Here is a 16363-nt window from a genome sequence, read left to right as displayed (position 1 = left end):
TCAGAGACTGGAATGGGAAGGATGCATGCTTTAAAAATATGAATTGCTAGAAATACTAATCACAATTTAACAAGTAAACTTTCAATTTTGTCTTGGCTGTGCCTAAGACTCTTGGCAGATTTGACTAGTTAAGAGGAGGGTGGGAGGGAGTGGGAGAAGAGGGCAGCGAGTGGATAACAGAAGTTCTAAAGACCTGGAGTTTTTTCCAACTAGATGGGAAGCTGCTTCTTGAGAGCTCAGTCCTATCTGCTACTCCACTCACAGGACACAAGACAACGATGGGGTCCAGGACAAGGGAGGAACATTAAGGAGTACTGCAGCAGCATTGCTACTCAAATGTTGCTTAGAAGTTGGCTTTTCCTGACCGAGAGACATCTTCCAGAGATTTAAAAATAGAGATTACACTGATTCATGTTATCTGGGTTCTCCAGTAATCCTAATGAGAAATATTGTACTGTAAATTGTAAAATAATTTTTTTTTTGCCACTTGCCTGCAAATTTAACTTTATGTTCTATGTATTTTTTAAAGGAATATGAAAAGTACTGAATTTGATTCTCTTGACACCCTGGATGCTTGCTCCCAAAGACACGCAACGAGGAACATTACTATATTTGTAGGCCTATGCCAGCAGAGGCCACGGTACTCATCTATCTTTCTGGGAACCTCCTCAAATGAACCTCTCTAAAATTTCCTTTGAAATTTAGTTCTGGAAGGGAACTTGGAGGTCATTTGGTGGCATGTCTAAAGTCACACAACTGGGCAGTGGTAGAGACAGCGTAAAGGCCAGGTCAGGAGATCCTAATTCCAAGATGTCCTCCATCCCACTATAACTTCCCTCTCCCTTCCATGCAGCTCATTTATTGTTAACTTGTCAAGTTAGGTGGCACATTGTGTGGCATATGTTTAGAGAACTCCCTATTCTCTTAGAAATGCTATCTAGAGGAAGAAGATGCTTTACATATTTTATGAAGGCAATTTAGACAGCATTATGACCTGTCCAGTTACTAACTATATTTAATTCCTGCTAGAAGATTGAGGGAGATTAGGAAGAGTGATACATAGAGGTGAAAATCTGTAATAGAAATAAAATACAGAAGAGAGGAAGTGGGTCAAGTTCCTAGAAGATGGTCTGTAACTAGTGGTGTGCTACATGAATGATAAGCCATTCTGGGAGAAATAGAATAGATTTTTAAATGATATATAATTAAGACTGAAGGAGGGCATGGATAAATGAGTTCGATGAAAAAAAATTGATACTGTGTGACTTCACCATATTGCAACTATAATGTAAGTTCTTATCACCAAACTTTGATGTAGATAAGGTAAATTTTTCTAGGCTTGAGCTAATGATTTTTATTTCTACTATATGTTGAATTAGGCTGGAAGAGAGAAGGTTTATGTAAACACATGTACTCTTTACATAAAGGGCAGAAAAGAAAACCCAAGGCTATTCAGAAGAGGCTACTGTGATTATACAAGCTACCTCCAAAGGCCTTTTGAAGGTAATAGGAGTAGGAATTTGGAAAAATTATTAAAATTCATTATTTTCGTGGATTCATTTGAAGATGTGCAATGTAAGTCCAAAGAAGCTGAAGCTTTCAGCTCTTCATGGGCAAGATATCTTAAGAGGTTTGGAAATAAGAAAGAGGAAAAATAATGAATCAATTTCATTGGGTTAAGGCATGAGGCAAGATGGTATCAGTGCTGGCAAGGAATGAACACAAGAGAGGTAATCTATTTTACAAAGCCAAAACTGCAAAATTGACACACATATTATATTTTAATAATTTTCACTTATAAAAATTATATTTGAATGAAGGGAAAATATCTTCCCTTCATTTTTCTTCAAAAGGAAACCCAGGGAGAAGTAGGAGCTATGTAGCATTACTGATTCCTCATATTTGTCCTTTGGCTTCCAACTTGGGCTGTTTTAAGCTAGTGAATCTGTGACCCTGTATACCTAAGGCAAATACATGATGTTATTTGGCCACTTTTTTACTGATTTTTTAAAATTAACTTATTTTTCTGTCTGCAGAGAAAATGCGGGTACAGTCGTTCAGTGGAATGGTTTTCTTTCCTACTGGTTCAGAAATACTATATCTACTTTACCCACATTTAATTCCTGCTAAAACCTTTGTGATGAGTGCTGGTTGCTCCAGGATGTGTGAGGTATCTAGGGGCCAGTCATGGATGGTTGTGAGCCCTTTGATGTACCAAGGACTTTTTGATTAGAAAAAACAAAACAAACAACTATTAGATGTCTTGAATTAAAATAAGACAATTCTTGCTAGTGAACAAGTAAAAACAAACTCAAAATTTTCCCTTACTCTTTCAGGAACTTTAGTATTTTTGTGGTTTGCAGTTCTTCTATTAAAAAGCATTTCCAGTTCTTCTATTAAAAAGCATTTCCTTTCAAATGTTTGCAATTAAGTTTTCTGTCAGTGTAGTTGTTTTCAGTTAACTAGAAAAAGTACGATGAAAGGAAAAGCACAATATATCCTGGACCTAGAAACTGATTGACCTGATTAGTTCCGACAGTGCATTTTTTTTATTCAATTGATGGTGGGCCCTAGTTGGCACATTTTGGAACCAAAATGTCTCATAAGATAGCACCCTGCACCCCCTGGCATTTAAAATGCTGGCATTAAAAACCCTGTCTTGCTAAGTTCTTACCTCTAAGAAAGACACTGCACTCTAAAATATTACTAAGAAAGCAATCTTTGACTCTCCTTGTTTGGATAATCTGAATTTCTTTAGACACTATCGCCCTCTCTGGGACTGCCAGTTTGCATGGAAACACATCTTATGGCATAGTATCCCACCATTCTGAAGATTTTTTCAAGAATATTAGGACTTGGGAGAAATATATTTGAGAACATTTAATTATCAGATTCTCTTTTAAGCTTAACTAGCATATGTCAAACATATCCAAGGTCCCCTTCTCTTTACTTTTTAAAAATAATGAAGCGGTTACCTCTGAATCTTTCAGAAACGAATCAGCCAGTTGGTATTATCAATTTTATCTGCTATCTCTTCCTTTTCTCCTTCCCATCATTTGGATGTTTGACTGTTTACACTGATCAAACTTATGCATACTCTTCTATTCTTATTAAAGTTCTGAGAAACATTGTGGAAGGGAAAAGCTAAAAGCTAAAGCTATCCGTGCAAATAAAGCTTTGGATTACCTGTGGATTTGATCATCTCTTCCACTCCTTACCCCCTCAACAGCATGGATAATTTGGTATCTAAATATGAAGTCACGTATGACATAAAAACACATCTACTTTTCATGATACATTTCCAGGAGCAGCTTGCTACCGTTTTTGCCTCTGCTGGTGAGCTGTTCTTGAGCCCCATGGGTGTGCGGCCTTCCTGGCAGCTCTCATCCTATTCAGTGGGTTTGGGGCATGAGGCAGTGATCACATACACCTGGCAGAGTTACACAATTGCACACACAAAATCGCAAAGAAAGAGCAATAGCTAAAAAGATTTTGGTTTGGGCCCAAGTCACTAGTCATTTCACTTCATGAATAAAAGCAAATGCCTTATAAGCTTACATTATTTACAGTGCTCAGCTTTTTCAAACGTTCACCCAAAGCCGAGGACCACCACGCAACAGGAAACAGTTCAATGAACTATGTACAGAATTTACAAAAAAGTTTACATAATATTCTACATTCCATTAACAAGTTTACCTTTGTGTTCACTGTTCGCTTTCAGGAAACTGAGATATTTTTGTTTGTTTCTCTGTCCTCCTAATCCCAGTAACTGCTGATTGAACCAACATGAACAAATGCTTGCACATGCCTTTTCCTCCCTCTGGGATATATGATTACACTTTGTTTAAGAAAAAAAATTGTGGCACATCACCCTTTGGTAAGATACTATTCAAAATTGTCCATATAAGAAATCTTGGAGATCGTTTCCTTCTAGCATTATATATATATATATATTTGTGTTTAACTTGGTAAATTTTCATTGAGTGCTTTCTTAAATGAAAGTTTATAAAGTAGTCATTGATTTTAGAAAGATGAAATTTAGTCAACATTTCTGTGTATTGTACATAATGTTTGTTTAAGAAAAACCTGTCCTTGGATCCATAAACCAAACTTTATTCTCTGCACCACATTTTTCTCTTTGCATTTTCAATATCCTTCATTGATTGTAATGCACGATAAAGATGGTATGCATGAAAACACATAGCATTTAGTCAGCAGAATTACCAACCAGTCTGCTGTTTCTGTTTGGCAATGTAAAGGATGGAGGTAATAATCCTGGGTAATTCAAGCCAAAAATATGTCTTTGCCTGAGTCTTTGCCTCACAAAGCTCGTAAGGGTAATGCACATGTCACCCCTGATATCTTAAGCTAAGGAACATGAGTAGAAGGAACGAGTGTGTAGTCATTACCATCAACGGAAAGATGGGAATTATGCTGAGCCTCACAAGTTAAGTCTATGTCACAATTTATGTCACAGTTTATGAACTGCAAACATGGGGTCTCTGGACATGCCTGTAGTGTAAGAGAATGAGTCTATGTAATTTTCAGCCTCTGCTACCATTTTAGTAATGAAAGAGATTATGGCTATTTTCATGGCAAAAAGAAAATAACCCAATAATAATCAAATTGTAACCCCTCTGTTATGTAATGATCTGAATCTTTCAGGAATGGAGACCAGTTTGAGGGATCTTAAGAAAATCTAAAAACTTTCCTGTTTTATGCACATCATTTTGGGCAAAACAAGGGAGACAGGCAGAGAAGGAAGGAAAGATTTTCCCCATGTGTTGTTCAGCCTGAAAGGAGAGTGAGTGGGGGCCAAGGAGGGGAAGGTTTGCCTAAGAGGTGTCCAGAAGAAAGAACTGGGGACAGAGGTCATTAATCAGAAATACGGCAGCTTCTCCATTTTTCTGGTCATCATTGTCTCTAAAATCAGAGTTATTTAACCAGATTTGCATAATGGTGTCTGTGATCCCTCTATAGTTCAGGAGGGTATACAGTGACACCATTTTATGAATTATTCAGGCTTACTGATTTTACATTTTATAAAGGTTAAGATACAATAATTCAAAATGTCCTTTTTTTTTTCTCTTAGAGATATTTTACATCTAAATTATAGGCATCAAGTTCTTTAGACTTTTAAGGCAAGATGAAAATAATAATGAAAATATAAGTTACCTCAATCTTTTCCAAGAAGAATGATCTAAACAGATAAAGAAAAATTGTTTTGTTAAGGAACATAGATTACAGATATTTTCTTTCTGATTTAGCATTTCATCCTTAAAAACTTTTTAAAGAACTTTGACACCATAACGATTCATTTCTGTTAGGCATTAACCAAATCTCCCTTCCTGTGTTTAAAATAAATGGCTACACAGTGGTTCCTGGTGGTCACTGGAGATATTAACCTTGCGATGACTTGTTTGGTCATGTTCCGCTCTATTTGGGCATTTTACAAAGGCAAAGCAGCTCTCTCTGCCAAGGAACTAGTCAGTTTCAAAATGGATCACTTAATCCCCAGAGGCTAGATATTTCCTTGACCAGAGAACTATAATTATACAATTAAAAGCTAAGTGAAAATTTGGTCTCCATACTCTACTAATTTTATGAAACCACTGAGATAATTTTTTCAGTTAAACCAGAGTTTTTATATCTTTACTAATTTATGTTATCTATAGCCATAACCATTCACTTGTTTTGGGATTCTCTTTTCCTCTTGCTTTCTAAAAGAATACCTTATAACGCTCTCTCCTTGGGCTCATCATTAGGAATTCAGCCTTATCTTTCAATTAGGACTACAATTTCTAGCAGGTGATGCTATTGTAAACATGGACCCTCATCATGGCCTTAGGGAGAAAGCCAGATCATCAAATGAGGCACTCATCCCTATTAATACTTCAATTTTTATTTCACATTAATGGAGTAGGTCCCAATCGCCTCTATCTCTGGTTGGCCAACTTAAGGTTTCACTCAATCTTACAAATGAACATATAGAATTCTGAGATACTCAAGCTCAAAATTAGTGAGGCTTTAATGACATAAATTGGGATGACTCTCAACTGCAGCTGATTGGACATGTTTATAATTGTATGTTGGGCTATTGAGGGATGCCCCTTCTGTGATGACTATGACCAAAGTAATCTATGAGCAGAGATAAGGCAGAGCAGTAATGACAGTGATTAATGAATATAGACAGGGTCTATACTTTAGGGGCTGGTGTAAATATTTGAAGGCCCAGTGAGTTTGTCTTTGTTGTTATATGTGATTCTGCTATTTTGAAGGTTTTCTTTAAAATAGAAATCCGACCTCAGAGAAGAATGACACCAAAATGGGTGCGTGTGCATTTCCTGAAGCAATCATCTCATATTTTTAAATGCAGAGCTCAGAGAGCAGAGCCATAAAGTGCTAGCTGAGGCCTGTGCAACTAGCTTGTCACCATTAGATACTGCTCTCTGGAAGGCTAAGAAATATATACTATTTGATTTAAGATTTGGCAGTTTAGGTAACTGCCCAGGCACCCTTTCACAGCACATAAGTCTTGCCTTCCTCATGGAAAGGGCTATATTTTTCTCAAGCAAAAATTGCTCCCCATCCTCTTTTTTGAAGCCCTCCTCCCCATCCTCCTTTCACTCTTTCTGGAGCAGGAACTGGGGAAATGTGATGGCATGGCTTCATGTCACAGCGTCAAGTGATTCCAGGCTCATGAAATGAATTCAACTGCTCATTTAAAACAAACAAACAAATGATCATTAACTTCCAAACTCCTTATTCTCAAGAAAAAAGGAAAAATGTTCTCACAGTTACCAGATTGGATTGTAATGTTAATTTTAACTCTGTCTGGAAGTCTGAGAAAGAGCATTTTTCAGAATATCCAGCTTAATGGTGAGGTGAAGCTGGTAGACTGGGTTTGCATAACCTGTATCAGCACTTGCCAATCTCTCCCTCCTAGTCTGTGGAGCTGAGACTTCCTCTACGGGGAGTTAGGGGAATTTGGGGGAAAGTCTTCCTTCCTCTTGGAGATTCTTTTTTGTTTTCTCTTCTTCCTGGAAATCTGTAACTTGTCAATGGCTTTGTTTTTTCTTCTGAGATCCTGGAAATTTTGTTGTTTTTGGCAGCATGAGATTGTTACAGTTTACCAGGAAGCAGTGTGCACAGAGGGCTAGGCCCTCTTTTCATTCTTATTTAAAAAATAAATCAATAAAATCCAGGGCAACTAGGAAGGACTGCTCAGGATCCACTTATGTACTTCTCTGTGTGTGTGTTTGTAAACATGGCAATTAATAAGCTCTGAAAGAGCTGATAACCTGGACCACAGTAGACTGGAAAAAAAATTGTTTTTTTTTTTTTTTGAAGTAAACATGGTGCAGTAATAAAATTGATATGCAAGACCTAGAACCAATTAGATGGCTGAATCTCTTACCTCAAAAAGCACAGCAGTATCGCTGTTGGGAACCTGTGGGGTTAAAAATCAAGGAGAGGAAAGTAGTCGTTTACGAACCATTAGGACAGACCTTAGTGTACATAGTACAGCCAATAAACGACGTTGAAAAGAGAAAAGGTGATGGGGAAAAACATTCGGGACCACTTGTCTATGGAATTCACATCAGTCAAATCCGGGATTTTGACTTTTAGCTGCGAGGCGCGCCTGCGGATACGCCCCTTGCTGTGCGCGCCGTGCCGGTCCAGCGCGCGTCCGTACGCCTCGCGGCTGCTCATCGGCTTGCGGTACTGGATGCTGGCGCTGTCGTAGGAGTACATGGTGGCGTTGCGGTCACTCACGCCCGTGAGCACTTCAGAGCCACTCGTCTCGTTCCTGATTTCCAGGGTGCTGAGGAGAATGTTGCCATGAGCGTCGACCTGACGGAGAAAGGACACGCTCAGACACAAATGCCGGGATATTCACTTGTTTTCATTAACCTGTAACTGATGAAACCGCATGGGGCTTATTAAACACTGTTCCGCTAGACACCTTGTTTTGCGTGACTCCTGGACCAGGAGACACATTCTGTTTCTCTCTCTCTCCTTCCCCTTCCCCCCTCTCTCTCACCTGCCATCTATCACTTATCTTATCTGTCTATCCATCCAACCATCCTTAATCTCCAGTCACAAAACACGTGTATGTGTGTAGAGTATGTATATTTATATTTATATATTATTTTTGTTGTTAATAACTACCGTTTGTCATGTACATATATACATATATTGTTTACATATGTATACATATAGGGCATTTTTCTTACAAAAGTGGTACATGGAAACGTTTAAAACTAGAAACAGTAAAGAAAAAAAGTAAAAATTCATCATCTCACCTTCAGAATCCATTATTTTTAATATCTTGCAAACCTTCCATTCTTTTTTCTATTCATAGATATTTACAAACACAGGCTCACTGGGTATGTTTTACTTTGCAACCTGCTTTTGTCAGCTAGTAGTATAGCCTAGTCATCTTTCCACATTATTAAATAATCCTCTGTGACATAATTTCTTAATAGCTTATATGGATAAACCATAATCAAATCGATCTATTGTTAAGTGTTAAGGCTAAACAAGTCTGCAAGGGACATCTATAAGCTAAATATTTGTGCGTATCCAAAATTATTTCCTCAGGCTAAATTGCCAGAAGTAGGATTCATGGGTCAAAAAGATATGCCTGGCTATTTTGACTTTTGTTTCTCCACCATTATTCACTGTCGCTCCCTGACATTTCAGTGATTCCTATTCGAAATTTCCTGGTTCTTCTTTATGCTCTGTTTACACACACAGTTTTGGAACTACAAGAAACGTGGCCTACAATGTGGCTTTGTCTAACTTCAAGCTGATGTAGCTGATGTACCTGGAGAGACATGGTTCATTCATGCAAAAGAGTTTGAAGTACTACCAAGGGCAACACAGGCAGCTGTGTTTGAATCTGGTGTTACTAGCATAATACCTGATTTATAGTAAGTGCTTCATAAATGCTTTCAAATGAGACTAATCTCAGTAAATACTTGTCGAAAACCCAAGGTATAAGAATGCAGTGCTTCATAAATGCTTTCAAATGAGACTAATCTCAGTAAATACTTGTTGAAAACCCAAGGTATAAGAATGCAGGTAATGAAGAAAGATAGAGAGGAATATAGGAGGAGGCAAAGACAAACGAGAGAAAGAAGAGAAAGGTATGGAGGGTAGGATGTGATGTTGGTACATCACAGATAACTAAGATTTATAGTGTCCACGATTGCGCCTAGCATTATTGGTAGGTGCTTTTATATATTATTCGTTTAATAGTTAACAAGAAACTGCCTCAACTTTACTTCCCTAGAAAGTGCCAGACCTGAGATTACAACCCATGTCTTCCTTAATTCAAAGCTCATGTGCATTTTACTGAGAAAAGACCACTTCATAACCCTTGGCCTTCACTACATCCCACAGTGAATTTAGTGATGTAGTCGATAGCTTTAAACTTTGAATAGTTAGAAAGTAATAGTGACTGAATCTGGCCTCTTTCTCTCTCTCTTTCTCCATTTTCATCTCTCCAAAGCATTTTGTTTTAATCTAACTGAGCTACCCACTATACCCTCATGGGCACTTCTGGCTTCTTTATTCAGGGAATTGTTATTAACTTTTATTGTTGTTAATAATTACTATTATTGGATCTTGCTGTGTAATTTATATCAGTTATTTCTCATAACAAGACTATGAAATATATGATAGTTTCCTAGTTCAGCAGATGGGGAAACAGAGGCTCAGAGAACTTAAGTAAATTGCCTAAGATAAAATAAAGGATAAGTGCCCAATTTAGGATTAAAACACAGGATACTCTTTGTCTCAAATATAATTTTTCCTCCTCTTTGCATGTTAATCAATGTTTTCTTCAAGTCTCAATTTAAATCCTACTTTTTTCTGTTTACCTGTGTACTTTCTCTGATCATAGTAACCTCAAGAACTAACTTACTTTTTCTCTTTCTCACCAAACATTTATTGACTGCTTACTATGTGCCAGATACAGTATCAAGAATGTGTGTGTGCGTTATAGTGTAAGTCTATGGTTGAAAAAACCATGCGTATGAAAGTTTAGATTGCTAAAGAGAATGATATAGTTGAAGTGACAAGGAGCAAGGTATTGAATTCATTAGAAAAGGGACAAATACATCCGAAGATAAGGTGCACATGATTTTGCTAGGTACTACAGTGTTCCAAACAAGAGAATCATGAAACAAAGATTTTTGTCCTTCTTATAACAATCTTGGAGATAGAAGAGAGAGACATAATAATGAGAATGACATGAGTTTTTAACCAAATGATATATGGTACAGTACAGCCATGATTAGATGTTCATAAAAGTGATAAATCATTGAGGGTCAAGGCAGTCTTCATGAAGAAGCTGTGGCTTGTCTTGGGTCTTAAAAGAAGGGTAGAGGACAGAACAAAGGATTAGGAGTTAAAACTGTTTTCTCATCTGGGTTTTGTTATTAACTCAGTTTCCTCATCTATAAATGAAAACTTTTCACTAGGTAATCTCAAAGGTTTGTTTCCAATTTTTGAGTCTTTGATTATGGAGAATATTCCAGGCAGAGGACACACAGAAAAAAAAAATGTAGAACTGAATAACTTGATCTGTAATGTATGCACCATTAAGTTACAATATTATGAAATCTCTCTAAGTAAGCAAGTTTCTAGAATTTAGAATCAGCCAGTGAAACATTCAGATACTCTTCATTAAACAGAAATCATGGCAAACAAAATACATTTTATTAAGATATTTTGGTTAACCTTGGTGCAGACTCAAATGCACTTATAAATTACATGAGGTTTATTAGTTTGGGCAAATTGCTAAAAATAGTAATTGACCTATAAATCTTAGCTTTAAGTGGTTTGACATATAAAATAATGAATCCATTTTTGCAAGTACCAATGAAAATTGATTTCATTACTGTGTAGTTAAAACAACATTATCTTATTCTTTATTAGGAAAATTTAAGAAGTGTTATATAACATTCTCCATTTCCAGTCTCTGTCGTATAGTCTAGATTTTATCTTAAAACTTTTGTTACAGATTCAGTGAGTGTGAGTGTGAGCGAGCGTGTGTGTGTGTGTGTGTGTGTGTGTGTATGTGGTGGCATGCTCATGAATTTTTCTGAGGTATAAGATTTCATCCCCTATCCTTCAAGCTTTTTGCTGCGAGGTAAGGTGGATATGTTGTAGTCATATCACTGCTGACGTCAGCAAGTTTTTGGTTGGCTCTGCCCTTTCTTCTGTCCTTTTTTTTTTGCTTTGCCTCAAATATTAAGAACAAGGTATCCTGATATTATTTTCAGAAAGCTGTCTATAACAGGGAAAGTAGCCATTGTTTTATCACATCTTCAGAAGCAGCAAAAAGCCATGTGGTGCATTGCTTCAACATCGGCAATGGGCAAAAGCTGCCTAGTTATTAAAGAAATATTGTCATTTGAGTTGGACATGATCCAGACATTGAAGATTTTAAAACCCTGACGCAGAAGGGAGTGAAGTAAATGAAAATGTCAACACACTGGATTTCTAGGACAGATAGATGTCCTAAGACATTGCTGATGTTGAAATAACTGTTCAGTGAGATAATCATTCTCTGCTCCTTGTGTTGCCATAAAGTAAGGGATTTTCCACTCTAACCCCCAGGACAGAAGCTTTGGGAGGAACACTTCCAGAAAGAACAGTCTTTCTCCTTTTTTACTGCTCCACATTGACCTATCTGATAGCTATATTTGGAAGAGGAGACAGGCATACTTGGCTCTGTGTTTTCTGGATTTTTCTCTCCCTCTGACCTGCTTGCAATATAGTTAGGGACGTTCGTGTTGAACCTGCTGTGTCAGTGGGTAAGGCCTGGAGTTGCTCAGTGGTTTCAGTGATTGGGAAGGTAAGTCTGCCTAATACTGAGGGTGATGGTGACTGCATTCTATTAACTACCAATTCCTCAAAACAACATCACTGATTCTTTCTTTTTATTTTTTAGTTTAGAGTATTATTGAGCCTAAATTTAGAGAAAAATGCAATTATTATTGAGGTTTCAGGAAAACCAATAAATAAACCCTCTCTCAGACGCAAGCTTTAGATAACTAATAAAAGGGAGCAGAGAATGAAGCTTAAGGCTTACAGGCCCCAGAACTTGATAATACTTCACCCACACCCCACTCCCTATTAGACAAGTACATTTTCTTTTCTATAAGAGACAATTTTAGGCAGATCATGCATAAATGTTTGAAATGTTAACAGTACATTCATCCCCTCACTATTTACTCAATAAATATTTAGTGAGTGCCTACTAATGCATCAGCACTATTCCAGACACTGATGAAGAAATAGGTACCTCCATAAGCAATAGGACAATATAGCCCATGTCCTGTTGTTTCTAAATGTTTTACTAGACAAATGCTATGACCTCTTTCAAAGTCAGGTTTTTAATTCTCTTTCAACAGACTTTTTTAAAGTTTTTTTTTTTTCACTATGACTATGAGCTCCACCTTCTCCTTGCCTGTTGAGCCTTTCTCTCATCTTCCCTCCTTAAGGTCATGATACTTGACCTTGAGGCCTACTGACTATAGGCAAATCTTGGAAGAGCTCACATATAAAGGAAAGCCTGGGATTTCACCTCATAGACCTGAGATGTGAGAGAACAATCCACCTTCTGGCTGGTGAACCCTCGCCTTCCTTCCTTCAGTGCAGTGCTTATTAATCACAGTCTTGTTTTTAAATTCTGAGGACACAATGGTCCTGTGAAGATAGTAATAAACAAAAAACAGGCAAGGTTCCTAACCCATTGGCACTTACATTCTTATGAAAAAAAAAATCACCATGTTCTTTACTAGAAAAAGTTAATAAGTGTCTCATAACAGAAGAAGGCAGTACCCTCTTTCCCCCCAAACTAATTCTTTAAAAAATTGAGTAGCATTATGATGAAAACAAAATAGCTGTATATATTGCTTTTAATGTATTTAGAAAAATATAATCAGCATGTTAACTTGGTGATTTTGTTCAAAAATTTTTTTTAAACATTATACTCACACTAAGATTTCATTAAAATGAGTAAAACATTTTAAGTAATTTACCGTTCCTTATTTTCTTCTGGACTTTACTATCAAACTGCCAACAAGATAGCTCTGCATGGATATTTAAAGGGTTTCAGTTTCAGAATAACTGGAGCAAAGCTCTTGCTTTTATCTCTTATTGCTCCTTCTGAGTGTCCCACTAGAATGTTGCTCCAGGATAGCTGAGACTTGGTCTTATTCACTACTATTTTCCCAGAACTGAGAAAAGTGGCCTATAGAGGTATTCAATAAATAAATATCTGTTGAATGAATGAATGAATGAATGAGTAAAGAGTAAAAGGGCATGATGGTTAATTTTATGTGTCAGCTTGGCTAGGCTATGATGCCTAGTTGTTTGGTCAAGCACTAATATAGATGCTGCTGTGAAGATATTTTGTAGATATAATTGACATTTATAATCAATTACTGTAAGAAACGGAGATTCCACTTGATGATGTAGGTGGACTCATCCTATCTATCAGTTGACAGTCTTAAGAGCAAAAACTGAAGTTTCCCGGAGAAGAAGTTCTGCCTCGAGATTGTGCTTCTATACACTAATAACAAGAAAAATTAAGAAAACAATCCCATTTACAATTGCATTAAAAATAATAAAATACTTAGGAATAAATTTGACAAACTATAAAGACTTAATTTAAAAACTATAAGACATTCATGAAAGGAACTGAAAGAGACATAAATAAATGGAAAGATATTCTGTGCTCATGAATAAGAAGAATTAATATTGTTAAAATGTCCATACTGCCCAAATCAATCTACAGATGCAATGCAATTCTTGTCAAAATTCTAGTGGTATTTTTCACAGAAATAGAACAATCTTAAAATTTATATGGAATCACAAAAGCCCTTGAATAGCCAAAGCAATCTTGAAAAAGAACAAAGCTTGAGGCATCATGCACCCTGTTTCCGAACTATACTACAAAGCTATAATAATCAAAACACTATGGTATTGGCATAGAAACAGACACATAGATCAATGGAACAGAATAGAGAGCCCAGAAATAACCCACACATATATAATCAGTTAATTTATGACAAAGGAGCCAAGAATATACAGTGGGGAAAGAACAGTCTCTTCAGTAAATGGTGTTGGGAAAACTAGACAGCCACATGCAAAAGAATAAAACTGGACCTCTATTTCACATTATGCACAAAAGTTAACTCAAAATGAATTTAAAACTTTAATATGTGACCTGAAACCATAAAACTAGAAGAAAACATAAGCAGTAAGCTCCTTGGCCAAGACTGGTCTTGATGATGATTTTTTAGATTTGACACCGAAAGCAAAGGCAATAAAAGGCAAAAAAAAATAAATAAATAAATAAAAAATAAAATAAACAAGTGGGACTATATCAAATTAAAAAGCTCTGCACAGCAAAGGAAACCATCAACAAAATGAAAATGCAACCTACGGAATGGTAGAAAATATTTACAAATCATGTATCTAATAAGGGGGTTGATATCAAAAATATATAAAGAACTCATACAACCTAATAACAAAAAACAAAAAAACCTAAACCCAAATAATTCTATTAAAAAATAGAGGATCTGAATAGACATTTTTTGAAAGAAGACATGCAGATGGCATACATAAAAAGAAGACATACATAAAAAGATGATCAACATCACTAAGTATCAGAGAAATGCCAATAAAAACCATAACGAGATATCATCTCACACCTCTTAGGATGGGTATCATCAAAAAGACAAGAGATACCAAATGTTGGCAAAGATGTAGAGAAAAGTGCATTATTGATAGGAATGTAAACTGGTGGCCACTCTGGGAAACAGAATGAAGATTCCTTAAAAAATAGAACCAGCATATGATCCAGCAATTTTACTTCTGGGAATTTATCTGAAAAAAATGAAAACACTAACTCAAAAATATATAGGCACCTCCATGTTCATTGCAGCATTATTTATAATATCCAAGATATGTAAACACCTAAATATTCATTGATGCATGAATGAATAAAAAATTTGTGATATATATTTATATATAAATAATTTAGTCATTAAAAACTATTGAAATTTTGCCATTTGCAACAGCATGGATGGACTTGAGGGTATTATGCTAAATGAAATAAGTTAGACAGAGCAAGACAAATACTAAATGATCTCACTTATTTGGAGAATCTAAACAAGCAAACAAATGAACAAAAAATAAGCTCACAGATACAGAGAAGAGATTGGCAGTTGACAGAGGTTGGGGGTGGGGAAGTGGGAGAAATGAGTAAAGGGTGTGAAAAAGTACAAACTTTCAGTAATAAAATAAATAAGTCCTAGGCCTGTAATGTATAGCATGGCGGCTGTAGTTAATAATACTGTATTGCATATTTGAAGGTTGCTAAGAGAGTAGATCTTAAAAGTTCTCATTACAATAAAAAAATTCTGGGTCAGGCCTGGTTAGTACTTGGATGGGAGACCACCTAGGAACACCAGGTGCTATAGGCATAAAAATTAAAAAATAAGGGATTGTAAACTGACAAGGTCCTTTCAATCTGTGAGGTCAACCAAGGGTTTCCTTGCCTAAAAAAAAAAAAAAAAAAAAAATTTATAACTATGTATGGTGCTGGATGTTAACTAGACTTACTGTGATCATTTCACAATATATACAAATATTAAATCATTGTGTTGTATACTTGAAGCTAATAGAATGTTGTATGTTGATTATACTTCAATAAAAAAATAAGAGAAAACTATGTGAAACCTTAGTATCATAAATAGAATGGATTAGAGAAAAAAAGAGGAATAACTGAAGTTTTTCAGAGAGAAGAAATTCTGCCTTAAGACTGTAGTAACAGAAACCCTGCCTGGGTTTCCAGCATGCTCTACGAACTTTGGGCTTGCCACTTTTCACAACCACAGGAGCCAATTTCTTAAAAAAACTCTTGTTGTATATATGTTTGTTCTATTTCTCTTCGTTCGGTTTCTCTGGAAAACCCTGACTGATACAAAGGATTAGGCAAAGTTCATGAGGGTGGTTTCTTTTTTTTTTTTTTTTATTAATTTATTTTTATTATGGTGACATTGGTTAACAAAATCTAGTAAGTTTCAGGTATACATTTCAATAGAAAAGCATACATATATTGCATTGTATGTTCACTGCCCATAGGTAGATGAAGTAAAAGAGGTCAAATATGTGTGACAGAAAGAAACCTAAAACGTTTGCCAAAGATGTAGTAACAGAGGGTTAAACAAAATCAAAACAATAAGAATATGGAAAGAGGAAGGAAGCAAATATGTTAATCGTAGAGAGACTGGTATCTTCACGAAAACTAAATATCAAGTTTGACTCAGAGTTTCCA

At 36.1% G+C, this 16363-nt stretch overlaps 1 protein-coding gene across 3 annotated transcripts in view; it reads right to left on the bottom strand.

Moving 5' to 3' along the window:
• Nucleotides 1-7102: 7102 nt before the first annotated feature.
• The window catches only part of GABRB1 (gamma-aminobutyric acid type A receptor beta1 subunit), a 375428-nt gene continuing 366167 nt past the window's right edge, over nucleotides 7103-16363 (bottom strand). For 2 of the 3 annotated variants that reach the window (XM_015597505.2, XM_015597506.2), the window contains exon 8: nucleotides 7373-7854. In XM_015597505.2, coding sequence (XP_015452991.1) covers nucleotides 7510-7854 — 345 coding nt within the window. In that variant the 3' untranslated portion in view covers nucleotides 7373-7509. Of the gene's footprint in view, nucleotides 7855-16363 lie in introns of all 3 variants that reach the window. The other variant, XM_006922474.2, reaches the window with a different exon arrangement.

The sequence above is a fragment of the Pteropus alecto genome, unplaced genomic scaffold (assembly GCF_000325575.1).
Source record: "Pteropus alecto unplaced genomic scaffold, ASM32557v1 scaffold57, whole genome shotgun sequence".
Classification (NCBI taxonomy): Eukaryota; Metazoa; Chordata; class Mammalia; order Chiroptera; family Pteropodidae; genus Pteropus; species Pteropus alecto.
This window is presented reverse-complemented; position numbering and strand designations above follow the sequence as displayed.